Below are 24,514 nucleotides of genomic sequence, written 5' to 3' on the forward strand. Positions count from 1 at the left end.
CAAAACAACATAAACAAAACAAAACAACATAAAAGCACCGAGTGAGCCTCTAGATTCTAGAAAAAGGCACATTCACAGACTTCTGTTCTGGACTTCAGGAAGACTTATTCATAGTTGACTTTGCAAACAAGTGCAGGAACATCTCAGGGGGATCTTCTTAGCTGTACTTACCAGTGTGAAGAGTCACAAGTGTGGATGAAGTGTCTGTAATATGGTATCAAATGTCATAGGCTATGTCAAGGCAAAGGAACCATTTATCGGTTGCTTCTAAGCCTCCCATCAAGGCTGAAGGAACTACTCATCTTCCTCATAAAACTACTGCATTTTCCCAACACAGAGGCTGATGCCAACAACTCTTCCAGTTTATGCTCCCTCCTCTACACCCAGCAGTTATCAGGTGACTGTCTCAAAAATAAACACACGAGGGTGGTGGGAAAGGAGGAGTAAGGAGAGGGTGGAGAACAGGAGCAGACACCAAGAGGACCACTTTGATGGAACTCCTTGCCTGGGCTGGATTATTACTCAAAGATACTTTTTCCTAATGAGTTCTGAGGACTTCACCAAGTTTGTCCTAGAGCTGAGGCTGTAGAAGAAACCAGATTTGTGACACCAAGGACAAATTAAAAATGATACCTTTTTCTAGCTTCTCTGGGTAGCTGCACACACATGGCACACACTTATTCAGACAAATAAAAATAAATCTTTAAAGAGAGAGGGGGGAGTGTATTGTGTATATCTATGATTCCAGCACTTAGAAGGTTGAAGCAGGTGGATTGCTGTGAGTCTGAAACTAATCTGGGCTTCAAAGTGAGTACCAGGCCAACTGGGACGGCATGGCAAGACTCTGCCCTAAAAACAAACAAATGAACAAACAAACACCCAAAATAACAGAGAGAAAAAGCAAAGAGCAAAATTTTGTCCTACAGAAAAATGGTCAAGATGTGACAGATAATTCACAAAAGGAAATCAGAAACAAGGAGATCTCATAAGCTTGCTGGCCAGTCAGCCTAAGCAATCAATGAGATCAAGGTTCAATGAGAGATCCTGTTTCAACAGTAAGATGCTGGATGATTGTGGAAAACACCTGATGTTACATCTCTGGCCTCCACACACGCGTACTTAAACACACATCCTACCCAAACCACCAACAGAAACCTGTTAATAGAAAGTACAAGAAGTGTCCACAGGCCTTCTTCCTCCTTGCTGTCTGTAGGTAGCTGCCATCTCCTATGTGGAGTCATGGTTGCTCTATGACCTCTGGTGAAGTTCAAGAACATTAAAAAACAAACAAACAAAAAACCCCAAAGAAATTCATCTGGCACTAGTTAGAAGGCTCTCACTGGGGATGAGCCTTGAGGTTTCAAAAAGCCCAAGCCCTTCCCACCGAGCTCACTGTCTTGTGCTCAGACAGAGACGTGAGCTCTCAGCTACTGCTCCAGTTCCACACCTGTGTTTCTGCTGCCATGCTCCCCAGCATGATGGTCATGGAGTCTAACCTTCTGCAACCATGAGCCCCAAATTAAACATTTTCTTTTATAAGATGGCTCGCAGGGATGTGTTATTTATTTTTTAAGTAAAAGCATAAAAACTGCAAAAGTGAGGAGGAAGAAAAGAAGCTCAGTACTAGCTTTTAGTCTCTAAGACTAGGCACAGGATGAGCCTGAACTGTCTTGCTAATGCTAATGCTAAAAGAATAAAATGCTAAAAGAATAAGAAGAAACATGTGGTGCACACTTTTAATCCCAGCACACAAGAGGCAGAGGTAGGAGGATCTTAATTCAAGGGCAGCCTGGTGTATATAGCGAGTCTCAGGATAGTCAAGGCTCTGTAGAGAGACCCCATACCCTCACCCCCAAAACACATCAAACAAACAAAACCCCAAATCAACCAACCAAACAACAGAAGAAAGAATGAAAGAAAGAAAAAAATAAAGAGAAAGAGATAGAAGAATGCTACCCTGGTAAAAATCAGAGACACTTTTAGCACTAATATAATTAGACAGTAACGAATTACAGACATCAAAACAGTATGTATTTGTGAGTATACTCTGAAAAAAATATATATGGGGGGGTTTGCATACCACCGAAGGCCACATGTTAACTGGTCACCATAGGTGGGTGCTGAGGTTAGAAAATAGGGAAAACATCTCAAAAGTTTGGGATACAGACTGGTTCTAGCAAGAAGTTCAGGGGGAACGTCTGTGGAACTAGGCTATTTGCTTGGGATTAAAAGTGTCTTCACTGATTAACTTCAAGGAGGAAAAAGAAGAAATACAACTGAGAGACTGGACAATACTTTGATTGGAGCTAGGGTGGGAGTAAAACTTTTATCACTGAAAACTCTTGAAGTTTGTGGTATGTGCAAATATTAACTGTTTAAAAGCAAGAATAAAAAAGCATGCATAAAATATCTCTGAGAGTGTTCTAGGCAGAGTATGCCCAAAAGATGTTCCCAAGTCCTGTAGCCTGTGACTATGTCATGAGGACAAGAACGGGCATGAAGGCTGCAGACACAATTAAGACTGCTTATCAGTTGGCTCTGAGATACCGTATGTTATCCAGGTAGGCCCAACAAACCACAAGGTCTTTACAAAGGGAGGAAGAATGGAAAAGAATGTCAGGGTGCTGAAATACAAAAGAAACAATTGGTCATTGCTATTTGGAGATGGATGGGCTCCAAAGCATGGAATGAAGATCTCTATAAACTGGACAGGGTGAGACAACAGGTTCTCTGCTAGAGTCTCCAAACAGGAAGGCATTTCTGAAGACATTTTAGACTTATCCCCTGAACTCCATGATAACACACTCATGTGGTTTTTCTCCCAACATGTTAACTGCTAACAACAGCCACAAGGAGGATGAGGATCATAGGAAAAGTTACAAGATCTGCCCTGAGGAGGATCAGAGATGTGGCAGGAACATCTCTTTCCTACTATGTATCCTTCTTTGATACCCTCTTTGCCTAAAGTGCTGCATGAAACTTTATATTGTACCTTTTTAAAAGTAAACATCATCATGGTTAAACACACAGGACAATCCTTCAGAATTATTTTGGCTACAAATTTATGCTGGTTGTTTCATCCCAAAGGCCTTCTGCACTCAAGTCTCCTTAGCATTTCCTATAATCTCTACAGAGCATGCAGGTTCAAGGCTTGTTTTGTTTCCACTTCACAGAGTAACTTTGTCCTTTCCCTTTGCCTACTTGAGTTCTGTGTGGCTTGGGCCTGTAGTTCCACCTCTTTGTCCCCAATTATCATGAAGGAAGACAAGAAAAGGGCCTATATATCCTGTTATTCCCTATATTGCCTTTGCCCATCTATAAATTAATTTAGTCAACAAATACTTATTGTTATGTGCTAAGAGCAGGTGAGACGCTGGGAACATAAGCAGCCTTATCCATACTCTGCCTTCTGAGAATGAGGTTCAATGGGAAGGAGATATTGCAGTTCTGAATAAGGGTGGTGAAGAAACTAAACAGGAAGCTTGAAGAGGACACCGAGAAGCCTAAAACAGAGATGGTGGTGGTCAATTGCAGAAAAAGTTAATAGTTGCTGAATATGAAAATTTAGATTTGCATGCACTTGGGTAAATCATAAGGCAAATGTTCACTCAAAGTCATAAAACATAATTGAAGGTTTGGGTACAACAAGCTAACTTATTTTAGGATGGGTAAACTGACACTATGTGAAAGGGAAGGACTCAGGTCAGTTAGGGTCAGTGTCAGAATGATGTACTTGCCAGACTCCAATGCCCAGTCAGCCCTTCCTGCCACACAGGCATTCATTACTTCAAAGAGGGTCCCTGAAGGGTCTCTTAGTAGCAAGCTGCCTTCTGTTATAATGAAAGGAATTCATTTTCAACATGCAGTTCAGAAAGGAGTGTGTGGCTCACACTCACAGAGAACATCCTTGCTGGGTTCTTCCCAGGACATGTCCAGAGAAAAGAGCACAGGCATGCTAGAATCAAACTCCTTTTGGGGAGGGAATCTTGGTTCTGGCTCAGCTCCAGTCTGCCCTTTTGATGGTATTCTGTAGGATCTGACCTTCAATTTGATACCCTCCCTTCCTAAAGCAGGATCTTTCTTTTCTAGGCTAAGACACATGCCCTAGAGGGGTATGAATAAGCTGGCAAAGTGAAGCTGGCCTTGGGAGCTGTTTCCAGGTACAGTGCAGGTGAATGACATGGAATGACCTGCCTAGTCAATGCTGACCTTTCCTTCACCCAGGGGAGTCCTGGCTTCCAGCTGCTACTGTTGACGGTGATGAGCTCATGCCGGATGCCAGCCAGGCTCATCTGAGGATTGCTTGGAGCCCATTAAAGCCTTGATGAAATGCGGGTGCCTGGATGGCAGATGGTTCTGGAAAGCATGGTGACCAGACTCTTGTCTCCAGCTCAACACTCACTGATGCCACAGGCCCTGGGGTCCAGAAGTACCTCAACCTGGGGATGAGCAAGGGAAGCTGCATTCTGAGCTGGTTGAGTGCTGAGGGCAGGACTTAGGCTCATGGAGGACCTACATTAACACCTGATCCAAGATGTGGGCTGCAATGGCAATACAATGGAACAGTGGTTCTCAACCCCCTTTGTGGTCACATATCAGATATCCTGAATATCAGATATTTATATTATGATTCATATCAGTAACAAAATTACAGTAGCAATGAAATAATTTTATGGTTGGGGGTCACCACAACATAAGGAACTGTATTAAAGGATCACAGCATTAGCAAGGTTGAGAACCACTGCCATCAAACATCACTACTTTCCACTGTCCCTAGATCCATGATTGCTGGTCCCTAAGGGTGGCTAATGGCCATCTCCCTCCACAGGGCTGTCTCAAGCTAGATGACGGGCTAGTATCTTCATTTCAGATCTCAGCACACATGGATTTTCTTTGAAGACTTCCCTTAGCCTCTCTGGACTAGATTAGGCTTCCATTATTCTCTCATAGTACCTCCTACTTTTCTGTAGTAGTACTTGTATTAGCTAATAATTTAATAATTATTTGTCTAATGTTTTGTTTCTGACAGACTTTAAGCTTTTCAAGGGGCGGGGTTAAGATAGTATGATGAAATCAATTAAAACACCATTAAGAGTAACAGAAGTTTACAGTTAAATTTTAACAGCATACTTTAAAAAAATTTTATTTATGTGTGTCTGTGTCAAATGTGAACAGGTGACTGAAGAGACCAGAAGAGGATGTTGGATGCTCCCGAGCTGGTAGTTATGAGCAGCCCATACTGGGTGTGGGAATGAGCTCAGGTCTTCTGCAAGAGCAGCAAATGCTCTTAGGCGGCGAGCCATTTCTCCAGTCTCTCAATAGCATTCTTGAAAAGGAACTGACTTATATTACTGATGGTTCATCTCATGTGCCATGCTAGCTGAGGAGCTGATTCCAGTTCTCTTGGCTTTCTGACTTGCTTCCAAGCAACCAGTCACCCATTTAAGCCAGTATTGTTCAGTTTGGAATGGCATGGAAGATTTTTTCCTTTTTCAACAACTTTACTGAAATATAATTTACATGCTATAAAGTTTTCCCATCCAAAGTATACAATTTAATGCTTTTTAGCATACAGACAGTACCATATAACCATCATCATAATCTACTTTAAAATATTTTCATGCAAACCTTGTGCCCATTAGCAATCTCTTCCCACTACTTCCCCTAGACAACTGTTAGCACAAAGGTTTTGTATCTGTGCCAAGCAAAAAGAAGAAACTTTTTTGTTACCAATATGATCTCTTCATTTTATAGATGAAAAAGTGATGCCAGAGAGGTGCTGTGATTACAAAGATGAGACTGTGGCAGAGCTGGGAGGAGGGGGCACAATGCCCGATGCCTGTAGCCTCTGAGCCTTCTGCCATGCAGCATTATTATGTGTGTCCTGAACCATCTACTTGAGGGCAGAGGCTATCTTATCTTCTGCTCATCTGTCTCCCCTCTCTGCCCAGAGGCCCAGTTCAGCAGTGATGCTTAATGTGGGGTCTATGAACTAGTGCCAGTCAGTGAACCTCACTACTTGCCCTGTGCAAGACATTTTCATAGTGACTTTCAGAGCCATTTTATGTCTATGGAAACTAATAACAAAAATATGGACATGTAGTTGGTATTTCTTTTGAAAACATCCTGTTTTCTAATAATTCATTTTGATTGCATTTAAGAAAGTATTGTTTCTCAGCAAAATTTTGGCTAAAATCTTGTGTAGGAGATAGTGGTTTGTGGTAAACAGATTAAAATAGAGACCAATCTTTTATAGATAGTATGAGATGCACTGCCTTAGTGCAAGAGCTTCCTCCTCCTTTCCGAGTCCCTTACTTAGCTCCTTTTCTTGGGCTTACATCAGTGGGGCCCTTGGGGCTCTTCAGATGTACTACCCATGGACAATGTGAACCTTAGCCATCCCCAAGAAAATGACCACCTCTAGTCTTCCTATTCAAACCTACCCATCCAACTGCCTGCCGTGCTAGCCATCTTGACTTGGAGCCATGAGGTTCCTTGTCACTAATTATGAGTTGCCTTCCCTATGCTCACCATGGACTGTCAGTCTAGGAGTGGTAAGAGAGATAAGGTCTTTGAGGCCACAGGATTCCATGTGCTGGCAGGAAAGAGACATAATGATAATACAAACAGATTTGCAGATGCCAAATGAAGTGCCATGAGGAGGGCAAAGTAGGGTGACAGGATAAAATGGCATTGGAGCAGCTTTTCCTAGGGTAGATTGGGAGGTCCCAGAGAAGGGATATTTGAATTAAGACCTGAATGATGGGGTAGCCATCCTTTGGAGAGATGGGAAGGGCCACAATTTGTCTGAGAGACAATGAAGGCTAGTGTTTCTGAACAAGACTGACATTGAGGGAGAGTAGTGATATGAGGCTGCAGAGGTCTAGGTGACAAAGGGACTTCTAGGGCTCTGATAAGGTGTCTGGCCTTTGTTGTTGCTTCAATGCAACAACATGCAATGGGGTCAAAGGTGTTTTTTTTTATTTTATTTTTTCTTAAGTAGGAAACTTTTTATTGTTACTTCTTTTGGGGGGGTGTTATTCTAGACAGGGTTTCTCTGTGTAGCTCTGGCTGTCCTGGAACTTGCTCTGTAGATCAGGCTGCCCTTAAATCACATCTGCCTGCCTCTGCCTCCTGAATTCTGGGATTAAAGGCGTATACCACCACTGCCTGGCTGAAGCATGATATATTTAAGGAAAATTCCTTTGGCTGTGATTTGGTGGCAGGCTTGAGGAGGACAGGAGTAAACTGAGTCAGGAGAGGTGATGGGGCCAGGGACAACCAACAGTACTTACTAAAGTATTGTCCATGGAATGAAGGAGAAAGAGTTCAAGCATTACTTAGGTTTTGGATCTGAAAACCAAGGCGATGATGGTACCATTTAAACCATGTTTAACATTGAGGGTAACAGCAGAGGGTCAGGAAACAGGAGAAGCAGAGGAAGCAGAATGATGGGTGGTGATCATTCCTTTGAGAACTTTAGTCATCATGACATGCAAGAAATGAGGAGAGCTCTAGAGGTAGCTATGGGGTACATTTTTACACCGATGAAAATGAGCAAGAGAGGAAGGTATGAATGGGGGAGCTGAGTTCTTGAGATAGTGGAAGGAAAGAGGAACCAGAGTCCCTAAAGGGCTGGACTTAGGAACTGATTTCACTGTTGGAGAAGGGAAGGTATCCTTCCAGAAGAGGCACCATGTAGGTAGGCAGGTGGAAATGATGGTAGCAGGGAGGAAGTTCCCTTCTGACTACAGTCTATCTTCTTTGTGAAATATGATATGAGAACAGCTTGGTGGTTCATAAGGGAGGGGCTTAGAGATTTGAGGAGTGAAAAAAAACAGGCTAAGAGGCTGTCATGTTGTAGAATGAAAGTGATTTTACTCATGAAGTGCAGCGGAGGCAGTTTGGCACCCCCCCTCCGCCCCCCATGATGTGACATTTATGGTTATATATGTGAAGTGAGTTCAGGCAATGTAGGACTCAGAGGAAAAAAAGCAAAACACAGAAGGGTTCAGTGCAGTTCAAAATAGGGACCCTGGAAGTCCCTGCCTGTCCTTTTCTAGTCACTCCCAATGTCCTAGAGATTAGCCACTATGCTGACTTCTTATACCAGACTCGTTTTGTCTGTTGTTGAGTTCTAAGCACAGGTATACAGGTAAGGCATGTGACCCATGTGTGTTGACAGAATACAGGTCCATTCACTCCCACTGCTGTGAGAATTCCACAATTTAGTCACCTATTTCAGAAGCAGATAAACATTTTAGACACTTGTAAGAGGATCAGAAGTTCAAGGTTATCCTCTGTTACATAGAAAATTCAGGCTAGCCTGGAACACATTAAGATCATGTCTCAAAACCAACCAAACATGGGGCTGGAGAGATGGCTCAGAGGTTAAGAGCACTGACTGCTCTTCCATAGGTCCTGAGTTCAATTCCCAGCAACCACATGGTGGCTCACAACCATCCATTATGAGATCTGGTGCCCTCTTCTACTGGAAGCAGAATGTTGTGTACATAATAAATAAAATAAAATAAAATAAACCAAAACCAACCAACCAAACAGGAAAAAGCCACAAACAAGTCATGTTTCTCCTCTAAATTGTCATCATTTGCCACTGGAGGGAAAGTTCAACTTCCTTAGCACAAACCTTCCTCAACGCTTTATGTTTTCCATTCTTGCACTCTGATAACGGAGTCCTCACTTTTCTAAACTACCTGTATTCTACAAGAGTAGATCCTACCTCATCTTCCATGCTTTGAACATATGCCCTTGCCTACCTGGGGATGGTGTACTCACCATCCAGAGTAAATACCATCTCCTGCACCAGACTTTCCTTGCCCTATTAGACTCAGAAAGTTGTGTTTTGTGACAGGGTCTCATTGTACAGCCTAGACCCCCTTTGAATTCAATATATAGTCCTGCTGGCCTCACACTTGTGATTCTATTGCCTCAGGCCTCCAGGTGCTGTGATTACAGGTGTGTCTTACTACAACCCCCAACCCCCTTTTTAAATTTTTTTAGGCAAGGTCTCATATAGCCCAGGCATATGAAGATCCTCCTGCCTCTGCCTCTGCCTCCTAAGTACTGGGGTGAGCGATGTTTCTTAACATGCAACATTGTGGCTTAATATGCAACATTCAGAGTCATTGTTAAATGTCTGGTTTTCTCATAAACTGTAAGTTCCTTAATGGCAACACCAGGTCTGGATTATATTTATTGGCCTGGTGCTGAGGTTGGGGCCTGTGACAGGAGAGGTGCTCAGCAAATGTGAGGGCTAATTTTCACTGTCACCTTGATTAGGCCAAGCCTCTAGTAAACTGCTAAAGCATCCATAGATGTGCCTGTGAGCACATCTATGTCCAGAGAAAATTAGCTGGGGGGAAGACCCATTCTGAATGTGGGTAATGCCGTCACATATACTGGGGGCCTGGTAGAGAAAAAGGTGGAGGGAGAAAGCCCACTAGCATAGTCTGTTGGGGAATATTATTTTAAGGTGTGTGACTTTTTGTTTTTGCTGCATTTGTTTAACTCTGTGAAGCTGTGTTACTGTCCCTATCTAAAATACCTGGTGGTCCTAATAAAGCACTGAACGGCCAATATCGAAGCAGGAACAAGATAGGTGGGGCTTGCAAGCAGAGAGTATAAATAGGAGAAATAAGGAAGGAGGAACAAGACAACAAGAGGAGGAGGAGGTCAGGAGCTAGCCACCTAGCCACCCAGCTACACAGCAACCCACGGAGTAAGACCAAGATTTACAGAAGAGAACAGGAAAAGCCCAGGGGCAAAATATAGATAGGTTAATTTAAGATAAGCTGGCTAGAAACAAGCTAAGGCTGGATGTTCATAACTAAGAATAAGCCTCCATGTGTGATTTATTCGGGTGCTGGATGGCATATACCTCAAAAAGGCCTAAAAGCAAAAAGAGTAAAATAACATTTCATTCTCCACATAGTTTCCCTCCCTCTCCTGCCCTGCCTACATGCTTTGTCATACCTTCCACCATGATGGTCTAAAACCTCTGAAACTGTGAGCAAAGTGAATCTCCTCCCTTTAATATTTATACCAGGTATTTTGTCACTGCAATAAAAAGCTTGACTACTACAGCAAATGCTTGATAAATGATGAAAGAGACTTGTCCAGAGGCTACCCAGAACACCAGGCCTGGAAGAGGTCCTTGAGATCAGCTTCAGTAGCTGCTCTATTTTATGGAGAGTGAAAAAGGGTTTGCACAAAGGAGAATTTGTAGGTGGCAGAACCACAACTTCTGATCCTTCTCTGTACTGCTGGGTGTGAAGTTTCAACAGAGGGCAGACAGCCCCAGGCAAAGAAAGCTGAAGATGCAACATCTGCTGGTGTAGACAGATGGACAGACAGTGAAGTGGAACAAGAAACAGAACACTGAGTTTTGGTCCTGATGATGGGCTGACAACAGGCTGCTACAGGGAGGATGGCAGCACTGGAAAGGCTCTTTGCCTCGGGCGGGCTGCGGGAATTTAGGGACTCAGTGGATGCTGGCAGGTTAACACTGATAATTCAACAGGCACTCAGAGAAGGGGTCAAAGAGGAACCTTGAGAGTGGGAAGGAAAGGCTGAGGGAGGCCCGGGGGGAGGATGGATTAGGTTTCAGAAGGGCCAAGCATTTCTGAGTTAAGGAGCACCAGGGAAGAAACAGGAAGAAGCAGTGGGAAGACAGACAAAGAGGTGGCTCAGATGGGAGGCAGCAGGACACTAAGAATGGGCAGGCCGGGATGCCATGCAGGACTTTTGGAGATCTGTTAACACATCCAAAAAGGTACTCAGTAGTGCACCAGTGTGTAGCTAAAGACGTGGAGATGAAAGGCTGGATATACTCTTGGTGTGTACTCTACCTTAGTTTAGTAAGTGATGCTATACTCTAATTCCAGGGGCAGGGAAGGTGGCCCAAGAATTGGTGACTGGCTGGTAGAAAGAAACCCATCAGCCTGAGAAGGCCTCAGGGGGACACAGGGAAGAAGGAACTGCAGGAGTAGAGGGGCAGCGCTGGAAACACTGGATGGGTGCTAGTAGAGGCTGGCAGGAAGAGCAGCTAAGTGTCAGGTTGATAAAAAATGATTTTAACACCTCTCCCAAGAGCAACATTTACCTTGTACCACTTGGATGCCTCCAAGAAAAGTGAGTTCCTTATATACAATGAATGCCTCAGGGCTTTAGGGCTTATTTCTCTGAAGGAACTAAGCAAAAAGCAAAAACAAACAAACAAAAACCCCCACCATGATTAGAGGTATGCTTTAGGCAGACAGAGCATATCCCTGAAAGTGCTAATGCAGCTTAACAACCCTGAGTATACTGAGATAACAGCTGCAGCCACCTCTCAGTGACTTCTCTTTCCAGGCATGGCGCCCACCTGTTCTCCTCCAGCTTTTCTTGTACTTGATAAAGTCAAATATGGAAGCAGAACCTTCCTGTTCTAAGCAAACAGAGGCAGCAGCATGAAGGATGAAAATATATACCATCAGTATACTTCTTATAGTATAATATATAGACTTAACACCAGTTAATTTGAATCCCTACAAGAGAACTAACTGTCTTACTATTACTCTTCCTGGAAAGGGGATCACCTATTCGTTCTGTAATTTACTCCACCTCCCTGGCTCAGTAACAAGAAGGCATTTCCTCTTTTACATCCACAGAGCCCCTTGTTCCATGTCCTGCCAGAGCACCTACCCCACTGTCACGATCTGTTTACACATCTGTCAGCATGAGAGTGTCAGGGTCAGAGACAGGGTGCCTGATCTGTAAGATGTTCTGAGGTTCATAATCTCAGAGACAGCAAATAGCTTAACATATGATGTAACAGAGACATGTTTTAAAGTCAAGCCTGTCTCCAAAGCATGCAGTGTTTCACGGTCACCGGGTCTCTTGAAGCAGAAAAATGATCCTGAGCAGTCAGTCTGTGGTAAGCTTGGGCACAACATCGTAGTTCATAGGAGGAAGTAGGTGGACAAATAGGAAAGGCTTCCCAAGAGAGGGAGGTGTCTGAGTATTCAGGTGAGAAGTGAGGAAATACAACAGCACTCTAGGCAGTGGGGGATGTTGAAGGCAGAGATGGAGTTAAGAGATATGGAGTTACAGCTGCCCACATGCAGTGTGATTCTGTATTCAAGTCATAACGATATCTGCTACAGAAAATCACAAGCATGTTTGTCTTTCAGTTTGGATCTAAGAATTCACACAGGCACATAAAATCATTTACATACACGTCATGAAATTAGAAGTGAAACTGGGGGAATGAGGCAATTAGTAGGACAGGAGGAGGGAGAGAAAGAGAAAGGCATGGGGGGGCTATGGTCAAAGCACACGATACATGAAATCTACTACTATATACCCCAATAAAGATGAAAAAAAGTAACTACTTGTCCCAGAGCATCTACCAAAAGCCTTCCAGGGACTTTACACCTATTATTCATACAAACTCCACATACTCCTATGAAGAAGGTGTCATCTGACATAAAACAACCACAGTTGGGAGAGTTAGGATAACCTGTTGGTTATTGGAAGCCAGGATCTCAACCTAGATTAGCTGACTCTGAAGCCTGTGGTATCTTTTCTACTACTCCATGCTGCCTCCTACAGGCTGGAGGGTGTCCACATCCTCAGCTCGATGCTGTTGCTGAGCCTCTTCATAGCTCAGAGAGCAAGAACTACCCCTCTATCCCTAACCGCAGATCCAGGAGCCTAAATCCCTATAGACCTTGTGAGCAGACGGTCTTTGTGCCTAGGCCTGCCTTGGGTCTTGTGTGTTGCTACAGCAAAGTTGGTGGCCCGAGCACTCTGATAAAGCTGATGGGCAAGAAGGCAGACCCTTTGGAAAAGGTCAGCAGAGGTCAAAGACTTTGGAAATGGTACAGACAACAGCCCCTAGGACAAGAGAGCAGAGCAGGATACTGCCTCTTGGTTGGCTGGTCACACACACTGGTGGACTAAGGGAGGTCAAGAAGGGGAGAAGGGTCAGAAGTTGGCAGGCCTGCAGGCCCTGAGTGACAGCAACTTGTTCAGGTCTAGAAGGGAGAAACAAGTGGGCTAATGGTTTTCGCCCTCGAGGCTGGGAAACTGGGGCAGGAATATAAACGGACGACTCCTAAAAAGGCAGGTGGGAGAAATGTAAAGGTGGGGGCTCAGGGCATCTGTTCCAAGTCACTGGGCAGGGAAGCATGTCCCTGGAACATCTCAAAGAGCTAGCCTTGGCCTGGGGGGCTGAGGGTGGAGGGAGCCTCATAAAAGGTCCTGGCCTCTTCATTTTAAAGGTGTTCGATCTGTAAGAGGAGCGTGGAGGGCTCCTTGTAGAGTGAACTCTGTGTAGTGGCTGGGGGAAGCAGGGCTATGAACCAGGAGACAATGACTAGGCATATTGATTTTAAGGCATGGAAGAGAGAAGCCCCACAGTGCATGCTCTGATGCTTAGCTCCAAATGTCTCACCAGAGAGCTTTCTAAAGGACAAAGTCAGAAGCAGCCTCTGCTGGGAGTAGCATCCCGCCTCTAAAAGTACCAGTCATCCCAGGCACAGTTCCACACCGCAGAACAGTTTTTCGACCAAAGCATATTTTGGGGCTGGCCCCTTGAAGGTTGAGAGTACAGGCTGATTATGAAACCAGTGTGTCTATGGCTGATTGGAGGTGGAAAGGCTGGGTTCCTGGGAAGTGTCCCAAATCCAAGACAGACATGACATGGGCTGGAAAATGATTGGGATCCTGGACCTGGAAGGTCAAGACTCTGGGACAGAATGAACTTCTGTGAAGGCTGATTGTGGAAAAAATGGTTAGATCACAAACAATAGACGGTTGGTAGAAGATACAGAGTGATCACGGTTCATTAAAAAGGTGTTCCCACCAGTCACTGTGAAGCAAAATGGAACTGATCTTGAGGAAGAAGTGGGATCCCTCAGCCCCTGACAGAACCCACCCAAGGGAATGCCTACCAATCTTGGAGAGATTTCTTCTGTAAGGAAGACAATCACTTAGAGGACCTGAGGATCCAGCCCCCAAAACTGGGTCCCTGGCCTTCAGAAACTAGCAGGGAATGAGTGAATAGGTAATAGGTGGTTTTTTTTTTTTTTTTTTTTTTTTTTTTTTTTGAGACAGGGTTTCTCTGTGGCTTTGGAGGCTGTCCTGGAACTTGCTCTTGTAGACCAGGCTGGTCTCAAACTCACAGAGATCTATCTGCCTGCCTCCGCCTCCTGAGTGCTGGGATTAAAAGCGTGCGCCACAACAATGGCTGTGAATAGGTGTTCTTATGCCATATGTCACACAGGGACCTGGGTGTTCCACATACTGGCTCTACTCTTCCAGAAGCTGGATATGGATAAGGGAAATTAAGAAGGAAATGGCCACCTGAAGATGTCTGGCAGTGAACTCTACCAGACTTGCTCAGCCAAAGTCTGGCACACTCTGTCTCTGTAATGAAACTGACACTCTTGAAAGGGAGGACATCCATCATTCAGCGAATAGTTACAGAACATTCACTATGTGCCAAGAACTATGCTGGTTAGGGATACTTATACATCAATATGGTCTGCACTCTCAGAGGGCAAGTCAAATGAGAAGCCCTCTGCTTTGTTATTGTTGCTAGTTTTGGAGATAGGATCTCAGTTCTATAGCTCAGGTTGGCCTGGAATTCACTATGAAGCCCAGGTTTCTTTCAAACTTAATCCTCCCTCCCCCCCCCCCCCCCCCGTCCCAGCCCCTTAAGTACAAGCATGAATGTGGACAGGATACCATGGCTCAGAGTAATAAAGTGAGACTGCAGTGGACCAAGATCCAGGAGAACAACTCTGTGACATGGGTCAGTAGGGCTCGACACAACTTCTCTTGCTCCCCTGGTCCTGCTCTGGAGGTCACAGGAGAAAGAGAGGGCACTTTGGGGAAGAGCCATCAATGAAGAAAATTCTCACACTGGGGCTGAAGAAACAGCTCAGTAGTTAAGGGTACTTCCTGCTCTTCCAGAGGACCCAAGTTCAGTTCTTAGTACCCATGTTGCTTCTGTAACTCCAGCTCCAGGAAGACCCAATGCCTCTCATCTCCGTGGACACCTGCACTTGGTGCATATACCTCCTCCTCCTCCTCCACATAGTTAAAAAAATGTTTAACAAAACCCTCACAGCTTATCACAGACAGGGTGGAGGACACCCCTCCCTACAACACACACATGCACATGCCAAGAACATCCAACAACCACCAGAGGGCAAATCACACATTGACAGGTATTCTTGGGAAACATGTCCACTCCCTTAGCTCAAAGAGAATAACAGCATGCTAAAAGTGTAGAGTACACTCCCCTGCCAGCCACAAGCCACAGCTCTCACCTCCATCCAGCAGCTCCTTGACGATGCGGTAGTCATCAGCCAGGACAGCATAGTGCAGGGCTGTGCAGCCTTTGAAACTAGCACGGTTGTTTAGCCGGTTGTTGAAGTCATCCTCTCGAGTGACTAGGACTGAGGGACGGAAAACAAACCAAACCAAACCTTCCATTAGCAACAAATTAGTCTGTGCATGCTTACCTCCCCCCTCCTTTTCCTACCCCCATCTCCTTTTGGTAGGTGTGTGTGTGTGTGTGTGTGTGTGTGTGTGTGTGTGTGTGTGTGTGTGTGTTGACAGGGGTCTCACTATGAAGAGAAGGCTGGCCCAGAGCTAGCAGAGATCTGCTTGCCTCTACCTCTCAGAGTTGGGACTAAAGCATGTATCACCTTTGGCTCTCTTTGGTCTTTTTTTCTTTTTCTCTGAGACCAGGCTGGCCGTGAACTCTGAGATCCAACTGCTTTTGCTTCCCAAGTGGAAGGCTGTGCCACCACACCTGTCTCTCTGAACTTTTTGGGGGGTAGGGTGGGGGGTGTCCAAGACAGGGTTTCTCTGTGGCTTTGGAGGCTGTCCTGGAACTAGCTCTTGTAGACCAGGCTGGTCTCGAACTCACAGAGATCCACCTGCTTCTGCCTCCTGAGTGCTGGGATTAAAGGTGTACACCACCACCACCACCACCATCACCCAGCTTTTGTTTGAACTTTTAAGACAGTGTCACTATGTAGCCCAGGCTGGTGTTTAACTTGTAGTGATACTTCTGCCTCTATCTTCCATGAGCTGGGATTCAGGTGTGAGCCACTATGTCCAGCTTTATCTTTTTGCTTTTTTTTTTTTCATGTTTTTTGTACCTCAGACTGGTCCTTTTGTTTCAGCTGCTTGAGTGCCTGCCTCTTCAATATTTAATTTATCTGCGTACTTCTAAACATTAAGTAGCACCTACACTGTGTGCCTGGCCATCTGGGCTGGACAAGAGTAGTAAAACAGTCTGGTTTGTTTCTTCCATGAATGTGGACTGACATCCAGTATTCATTTTGGGTACATGAAATGAATCGTTACAGTCCCTGACCTAAGCTGACCAAAGAGGCAGATGTGTAGAGTGTTGTTGCAGATAAATCCTATGTTGGGGTACAATGGGATGGCACAGAAAGCCAGGAGACAGTTGAACTCAACTGTTGTGCATAAAGAAAAGGTTCCTAAATATTGGGCAACTCAAAGGATGAGGAGTCCAGCTAATAGAGGAGGAGGAGGTGGGATGGCAGGACCAGGAAGAGGGGTGTAGGATGGCAGGACCAGGGAAGGGAGGTGGGATGGAGGACCAGGGAGGGGGGGTGGAGATGGGATGGACCAGGGAGGGGGGTGGGATGGAGGACCAGGGAAGGGAGGTAGGATGGCAGGACCAGGGAGGGGGGTGGGATGGCAGGACCAGGGAAGAAGGGTGGGTGGGATGGCAGGACCAGGGAAGGGGGATGGGATGGCAGGACAGGGAAGGGGGGTGGGATGGAGGACAGGGAAGGGGGTGGGATGGAGGACCAGGGAGGGGGGTGGGATGGAGGACCAGGGAGGGGGGTGGATGGAGACCAGGAGGGGGGTGGGATGGCAGGACCAAAGGAAGAAGGGGTGGTGGATGGCAGGACCAGGGAAGGGGGGATGGGATGGCAGGGTCAGGGGTGGGGGTAGAGCAAAAGATTGTTCTGTGCAGAAAAGCCACACACCTCTACAGGTTACAATTAGTAACTTAAATATTAAAATTTGATTTACAAAATCAAGTAATAAAAATTGAAACTACAGAAGAGCACAAAGAAGAAAAAGGAACTAATATCTCAACAACTTGAGAAGAACACTTAGCATTTTGGTCTACCTCTTCAGGGATTGCATATTGTGCCTTGGTGTGCATTCCCTACAAAGTCAGAACTTGTTGTATCTGTAATTTGCTTTTTTGTATGTTTTGGTGGCGCTGAGTGTTGAACTTGGTGGTGAACATAGCCTTGTGCATGACATAGTTCTACCACTAACCTCCATCCCAGCTTCTGCAATCTCATTTTTTTACCCTTACTATCTATAAACATTTTTTCTGAAAGCTAAGGACAGACATTTCACGTGAAAAGAACCTGCAAACCCTCAGGCTTACTGTAGTCCTACTATTCATGTTGCCTGTCTTTTCTCTCTCCCATTTTATTAAAATAAACTGAAACTGTTCCCATTTTCAAACCTCTGGGTTGGTGGACATATTCATATCTGCTTATATACACATACCACACTGGTTCTGGCTTACGCTGCTGTTCAGACACTTTTGGACCAGTTAACAAACCAGAAGGTTCCACTGCTCTGGGGCATCCCCTGGGAGCCAAGGCCCCACAGAGCAGTTTCTAGCGTGCTTGGGTGATGAGGTTTCTGTTTCCCTCATGTGGAAATTTCCCAGGAACCCAATTTTCTCTAATGCTCTTTCCTGAGCTCAGTGTGTTGAGGGCAGAGTCTAGGATCTAGGACCTGCCTCCCTGTGTCAGTTCTCTCTGATCCCCTGGCACTAATCCTGTAAAGGGCAGATTCCTCTTGCCTCTAGAGGGATAAAAGGGCATGTACTAGGCAAAATGTGACCTTGCCCAGATTGTAGCACCAGACCATCATTCCTAAGCCACTCTTTCTGAGTGTTTTCAGAGGGAAGTGAATGTGTGCCCCTCTTGTATTACTGAAGACACTATCTAAATAAAATTCTAAAAGCTAGCAGGCTGTCTAGTAGTCACAATCCAGTCCCATTTTTAAGACAAGACCATGGATGCTCAGCTCACTTGGCTAGTTAATGGTGTGTGAGGAGCTCAGAGGCTGAGGTGGAAGGACTGCTTGAGCCTGGTAGTCACTCACCAGCGATGAGAACCAGAACCCGAGTGAGTGCCTGTTCTTCCCTCATTGAGCCAAGGAAAGAATCCAGTACAGACAGAGAAGCAGAGCCGGATGTTGTACCAGACTTAGCCCCTTGCATTCTCTTCTTTTCTTGCTCTGGCAACACTGTAAGACATTTGGTGGAACCTGGCCTCACCACATGACAACCTGCACATGTGTAGCCAACACCCTAACTGGCTAGCTTGGGTGGAAGCACTATAAACCTTTGGCCAAAATGAAGATGGTGGAGCTTGGAGCTTGAGACCAGACCACACTGCTGACCCCTGCAGTATTATGTGACATTCTCTGGGGCAACAAGAACAGGAAGTAAGAAAGTTTCAGCTAAGGTTAGATCAGCTAAGGTTAGATCAGGCTCTGGACACCCGAGGGGGGCGGGCATTGTCTGGATTAGCCTAGCCTCTGGGCACATCTAAAGGATTATCTAGGTTAGCCTGGTCTCTGGGCACACCTAAGGATGGTTATCTAGATTAGTCTGGCCTCTGGGCACATTTGAGGGGGTTTCCTATATTAGCATAGCCTCTGGCTGTGTGTAATGCTATCTATGCCATTTAGGAGCTCAGTAAGAGTAACCAAACCTTAGTCACATTTCATACTAGTTACTTACTCTTAGTTATTCACATCATTCTGGGGATCTTGTTTCTAACCCATTGCAGATTAGGAAAAGGAAATAAGGCTGGGGAGGACACTTCAGAGTCAAACAGATTGATCACAACCAGATGCTGACCAGGCAGGGAGGGAAAAGAACAGGACAATGAAAAGCTGAAAAAGGATTCCAAGCACAGCACCTCAAAAGGCCCTAAGGGCATCTCTGAACTGCCACACAGGACATTAATGGCTGGATATAATGATAAACCTGAAGAAAAGTGATAGTTGGCTCAAGAAAGCAAGAAGGGTATAATCCATTTTACAAAGAAAACCCATCATTCATTCAACAAACAAGTGTAATGAGCACCGTGCGTGGTGGTAGCTTCTGGAGATGCAATAATGAATGAATAGGGCAATTCCAGATGTTATGAACTAACTGTCTGATCTGAGAATCAAACCAATAATGTTTTTTTCACAAGTGTGATGACAAGGATATGCATACAGTGTGCTTACCACAAAAAGCAGGTGACTTGAAAGACACAGAAGGCCACTTCAGGTAAATGCCAGCAGAGGACCAGTACATAGTGCTGCTTACCTGAGGGCTCACCTCTCACTATTGCCTTCCTAATGCTCGTTCTTATCTGGAACTTCTGAAAATGCTATTCCAGCTGGAACCCCACCCATCCCTTAACCGTCACTTGGCTGGCTAATTCCTTTCTAGGTCTCTAACAAAGGTGGTCCTTCCTGAGTTGAGGTAGGTATTGTTCCTAAAGGCTTCTCTAACATCTCCTCCCCCTCCCAAAGACATTCCACAGTAACCACCTGCTTTTGTGGCTGTGTTTCCCTACTGGCTGGAGGACAGGCAGTGTGACTACTTTCTTCACTATATATACTCTGGGCTATAGCCCAGAGCACAGCACAGCCGGGTCATAAATGTCTGACAAATGCTTGTTGAATCAGCAAGTAGATATAAACTGAGTGCCTCTTTTATGAAATCAAAAATCTAAAATACTCTGAAATCCAAAACCTTTTTATTCCAAAACCCATTTCAGTACTGACATCTTTCTGATTCTGGTTGGGCCCAGTGACCCACAAGAAGCAGAGGCAGAAGGTTACAAATTTGAAGCTATCCCAAACTAAACACTAAGACCTTATCTCAAAAAAAGTTAACGATTTGGGAGTTCATACTTTTGGATCAGGGGTATTCAACCAATAAAACCTATATATGAATATATCAAATTTCAAACAAACTCTCAAATCTGAAATTCTTCTGGTGCCAAGCATTTTGGATAATATAAATTCAACATCTTACTCAAATAAGGTCCAGATATTTCTGTTTATGGAAAACAATAACATCTACAAACAAATGTTTAGTGAAGGCAGCAGAGAATGGCTGGCAATTGAGCAAGTTCTGGAGACAGACCACTTGTGCCTGAATTCTGAATTTACTGTGCAGGTTCACACAGTTTGCTTGACCTCTGTGCCAAACTCCTGTCTGTAAATGGAAAGAAGGCCAGGAAGCTCTTGGTGGGCTTCTCTAGGTGTGCTAATACAGCATCTGGTTTCAATGTCAGCCGTTATCCTTTTTATCTAGTCTCTCAAAAGGCACAGGAGCCGGACATGCAGGTGTGAGGTAGCAACTGCCTGTTCTGCTTAGAGCTTTGCAATGCCAGTGCTCTTCAGATCTGCTTCAGAACTGCTCTAAGTTTATGCTCTCATTTCATGGGGGAACCCTGATGGCAAGCAGGAACCTTCCAGTTCAGCAGGACCCATTTTGTGCTTGGCATGAAGCTTTCTCTACACTGCCCAGTGTTAGCAGCCTATGTGCTCCATAGGCTTGGGTTTGAATACTAGGTCCCTGGCTGGTAGAAAGTTTACTAAGGATTAGGAGGTGTGGCCTTTTGGAAGAAGGCAGGTCACTGGGGTGGGCTCTGAGGTTTCAAAAGACTATGCCTGGCCTAGTCTCTTTATCTTTGCCTCCAACTTGTAGGTAAAATGTAAGCTCTCAGCTACTGCTCCAGTGTCATGCCTACTGGTCTGCTGCTATGCTTCTTGTCATAGAATCACGCCTCCCCCACACCCCGAAACTGTAAGCAAGCCCCAATTAAATGGTGCTTTGTTTTGCTTTTGCCTTGGCCACAGTGTTTCTTCATAGTAATAGAAAAGTAACTAGGACACCTTTCTACTGATAACTGCTAAAAGGGCCCAATCCTGAAACCTCACTCTTAAGCCACAAAAGGTGGACGGAGGTAGAAACGGGGTGGAGAAATCAACAACATCCCTACCCCCACAGTAAGCAAATTCATCTAAGGGAGCATCCAAGCCTGTCTCACCAGCTGGCCACCAAGGTGGTCTCCTGAGACCCAGCGTTTAAGGCTGGCCTCTAGCCAGTGAACCATCTCCTTCTCAACAAAGACATCTTCCCACCTGTCTCCAGCTTGGGAATTTGCGGGGGGGGGGGGGGGGCACATGCTCCTCTCCCAGAAGCTTCCCCTGTCTTTGTGGGAGGTCCCATACCCCTCTGGCCACAGGAGGAGTGACAACCATTTCTCACTTCTGCCCTTACCCCTGCCTGTGAATGTTAGGAAGTCTATGCCTCAGGAGGCCACAGCCAGGACCTGGGATCAGTAGCAGTCAGAAAGACCCCATGGCCTCCACGTAGCTCTGGCTGCTTCTCAGCACCACTCAAACGCACAGTCCTGCTTCCCACGTTGAGAAACATTTACGGTGAACATGTCACACAGTCTGCCATCTTAGCTCTGTCATGTGCTAAGTACTACGCAAAATGGGTAAGACAAACAATAATTTGAGAAATATTGAATAGTTAGTGCTTATGGTACCGAAATACCAATACTTAACAAAAGTCTAAAATTTTATTATAATACGAAATGACTATATTTTCCTTAAAGATATAATTCTTTAAAATCTGACATAGATTGGGGGTGCCAATATGTGCCCCAGGTGGTATACAGCACTCATCAGCAGAGATAGGTCCACATTTGAGTTTAAGGCCAGTCTAGTGTACACAGTGAGTTCCAGGCCAGCCAGGGCTCCAACAGAGACCCTATCTCAAATAATAATAATAAAAATTTTTTTGAAAGTACACAATTTTTTTTTAAAAATTATGTATTTTTATGTGCATTAGTGTTTTTGCCTGCGTGTATATATGTGTGAGGGTGTCAGATCCCCTGGATCTGGAGTTTACAGACAGTTGTGAGTTACCATGTGGTTGCTGGGAATTGAACTCGGGTCCTCTGAAAGAGCAACCAGTGTTCTCAAATACTGAGCCATCTCTCCAGCTCCAAAAGTACACAAATATTTATGGCCATGTATTCATAGAAACCCAAAGGTAGAAACAATATAACATTCATCAACTAGTGAACAGATAAACAATATATAATAGGATGCTATTCAACCATAAAAAGGAATGAAGTAATGGTATTTGCCACAATATGTATGAAACATAATGCTAAGCAAAAGAAGTCAGTCACAAATGACCATATGGCACACAGTTCTATGTATACAGAAATGTCCACTTTAGGCAATCTACAGAGACAAGGTAGATTATTAGTTGCCAGTGACTAGCTAGCAAATGGAGAATAACTGGTAATGCATATGAGGCTTTTCTATGATGTGATGAAAATGTTCTAAAATGGACTGGGGTGATGGCTGTATAACTCTTGTGAATAAGAATAATCACTAAGATATATATTTTACATGGTGAACTTCACCATGTGTGAATTAAATTCAATAAACAGTTATATTTAAAAGCATAAGCCAAAAAAAAAAATTAAAGTGATTGCTAGGTGTAGTAGTACATGGCCAGTAATGTCAGCACTTTGAAGAGGCAAGAGGCTTGGGAGTTCAAGACCAGTCTGAGTTCCTATCTCAAAAATAAAAGTGTCTGTAGGAAGCTGGGCATATTATCTGGCATTCAGCAAAGAGTCAACAAGTGATAAGTTTATATCATGTTCTTTCTTTTTCTGATGCCATCCTGCCTGCTGGAACCATCCCTAACACTAATACCGGAAAATGGCAGAAGCTCATTTCATATTCAGTGGAGGGTCACAGGTATGTCATTCGAGTACTGTGGGAAGAAAATAATGGCTTCTATTTATTGAACTCTGTGTGTGAGAGATCAGGTCAGGCACTTGATCAACTAGTTTTCTCACAAGAATTCACTAGGCTGCCATTTAATAAATGAAGAAACTAGTCTCAGTTCATGCAGATCATTTAAAGAGGCACCATGAGGCAACGGTTATCTGTACAGACACTTGACTTTTTTCTGTGTGACTATGACTTCCTTCTGGCTCTTATTTACTTATAGGGGACTCACACTTTATGAATAAGCAGCCTGAGGTCATAACCTCCCTTCCTCTAGACATTCTAGTAATGTCTAGTTCACACCAAATTAGTTGACATGTTCTCCTGCATGGACTTGTGTATTCTTACACAGTTTCATGCAAATATTCTTGAATGTGGCAAGTGCTTAATAAATACTTCTTTAGTGAGATGTTAAGCTTGTCTTCCTAAGCAGAACTAGGTTCCTGAATCATGGATATTGTTATAGCTTTATCCTTTGCAGAATTACGAGCCCATGGTGGCCGAGGCTGGCTTCAGGTCCAGCCTCCACTTAAAAATGGCTGTCACAGGTACCATGTTTTCTGTTCATGGACTCCTTAGGAACAGGGTCCTTTTTGGCCCATCACCACCCCTCCCAAGTGTAACAAGGGAGCTAGCACATACAGGCTCAGTAAAGGTGTGACAGATTAAAGGGACAACTGGGCCAGCAGCCTTCTGACAGGAAGCACAACTCATCTCTTCTAATCCCATGAAAAGGAGAGCAGGGAGGCTGGCAAGGAACTTAAGACTGCTTATTGTCTCAGCCTGGAGTTCTCCTTAGCCCAGGACTTCTTTACCAGAGAACCAGGTGAGGCTTTTCAGGCCCATGTCACACCTTCCCATCATCAAATGTAAAAAGGGGGTGAACTCCTGTGGGTCCGTTACATATATGTATCAAAACTCAAACACTGCTTCTCACCTTGCCTGACTCCTAGAGTAGCATGGTGCTTGAAGGTCTCAGGACCCCTTTGCTTTGCTCTATAATTACCCCACATTCACCCTTTCCCATCATCCTAACCAAGGCACATCCTTTCAGCTCCAGGGATCTTCAGGGACAAGCTGGCAGCAAGAGTAAGAAGCCTGTTTCTCAGCAGCTATGCAACCTGGCTGGCCCAACTTGGTCCCTCAGTGATCCCCGTCTCTGCACCTGCTTGCCTCTCCTCTGCTTTTTCTTCAAGATGTTAAAAACTTGCAATAAAAAACAAATACAAAACGCTGTAATTAATAGCCAATTCCAAGCCAACCAAGCATCTCTACTAATAAACCTCAACACTTGCAAAAAGAACAATAAATTCTGCCCCTCTCTGGTTCTGAGGTGGTCTCTTTTATATACTCTGTGTTGTGTGTATGCATGTGGGTAAGCGTGTCTACATATATATTTATTTTCCTTTATTTCCCATCCAGGGAGGGGCAGAATAATGAACTGCGTGCGTCAGAGAAGATGAATCTGAGATACTAGGGAGCAGTGCAGTAAAAAGATTAAAGTGTTATTATTGTTGTTTTTTTTTCCCCCATGGTCCATTGTGACAGCTCGACCGTCATCTGTAAAAAATGTCTCAGCGAGAGATAATCATCGGAA

The 24,514-nt window shown here is 44.6% G+C and overlaps 1 protein-coding gene across 4 annotated transcripts in view; it reads right to left on the reverse strand.

The window, feature by feature from the left end:
• The window catches only part of Clpb (caseinolytic mitochondrial matrix peptidase chaperone subunit B), a 124,317-nt gene that overhangs the window by 45,554 nt on the left and 54,249 nt on the right, over positions 1–24,514 (reverse strand). For 2 of the 4 annotated variants that reach the window (XM_027407843.2, XM_027407840.2), the window contains exons 5-6: positions 18,190–18,333; positions 15,339–15,467 (exon numbers count right to left, since the gene is read on the reverse strand). In XM_027407843.2, coding sequence (XP_027263644.1) covers positions 15,339–15,467; positions 18,190–18,333 — 273 coding nt within the window. The remainder of the gene's footprint in view (positions 1–15,338; positions 15,468–18,189; positions 18,334–24,514) is intronic. The other 2 variants (XM_027407844.1, XM_027407842.1) reach the window with 1 other exon arrangement.

Source organism: Cricetulus griseus, chromosome 3, assembly GCF_003668045.3.
Source record: "Cricetulus griseus strain 17A/GY chromosome 3, alternate assembly CriGri-PICRH-1.0, whole genome shotgun sequence".
Taxonomy (NCBI): Eukaryota; Metazoa; Chordata; class Mammalia; order Rodentia; family Cricetidae; genus Cricetulus; species Cricetulus griseus.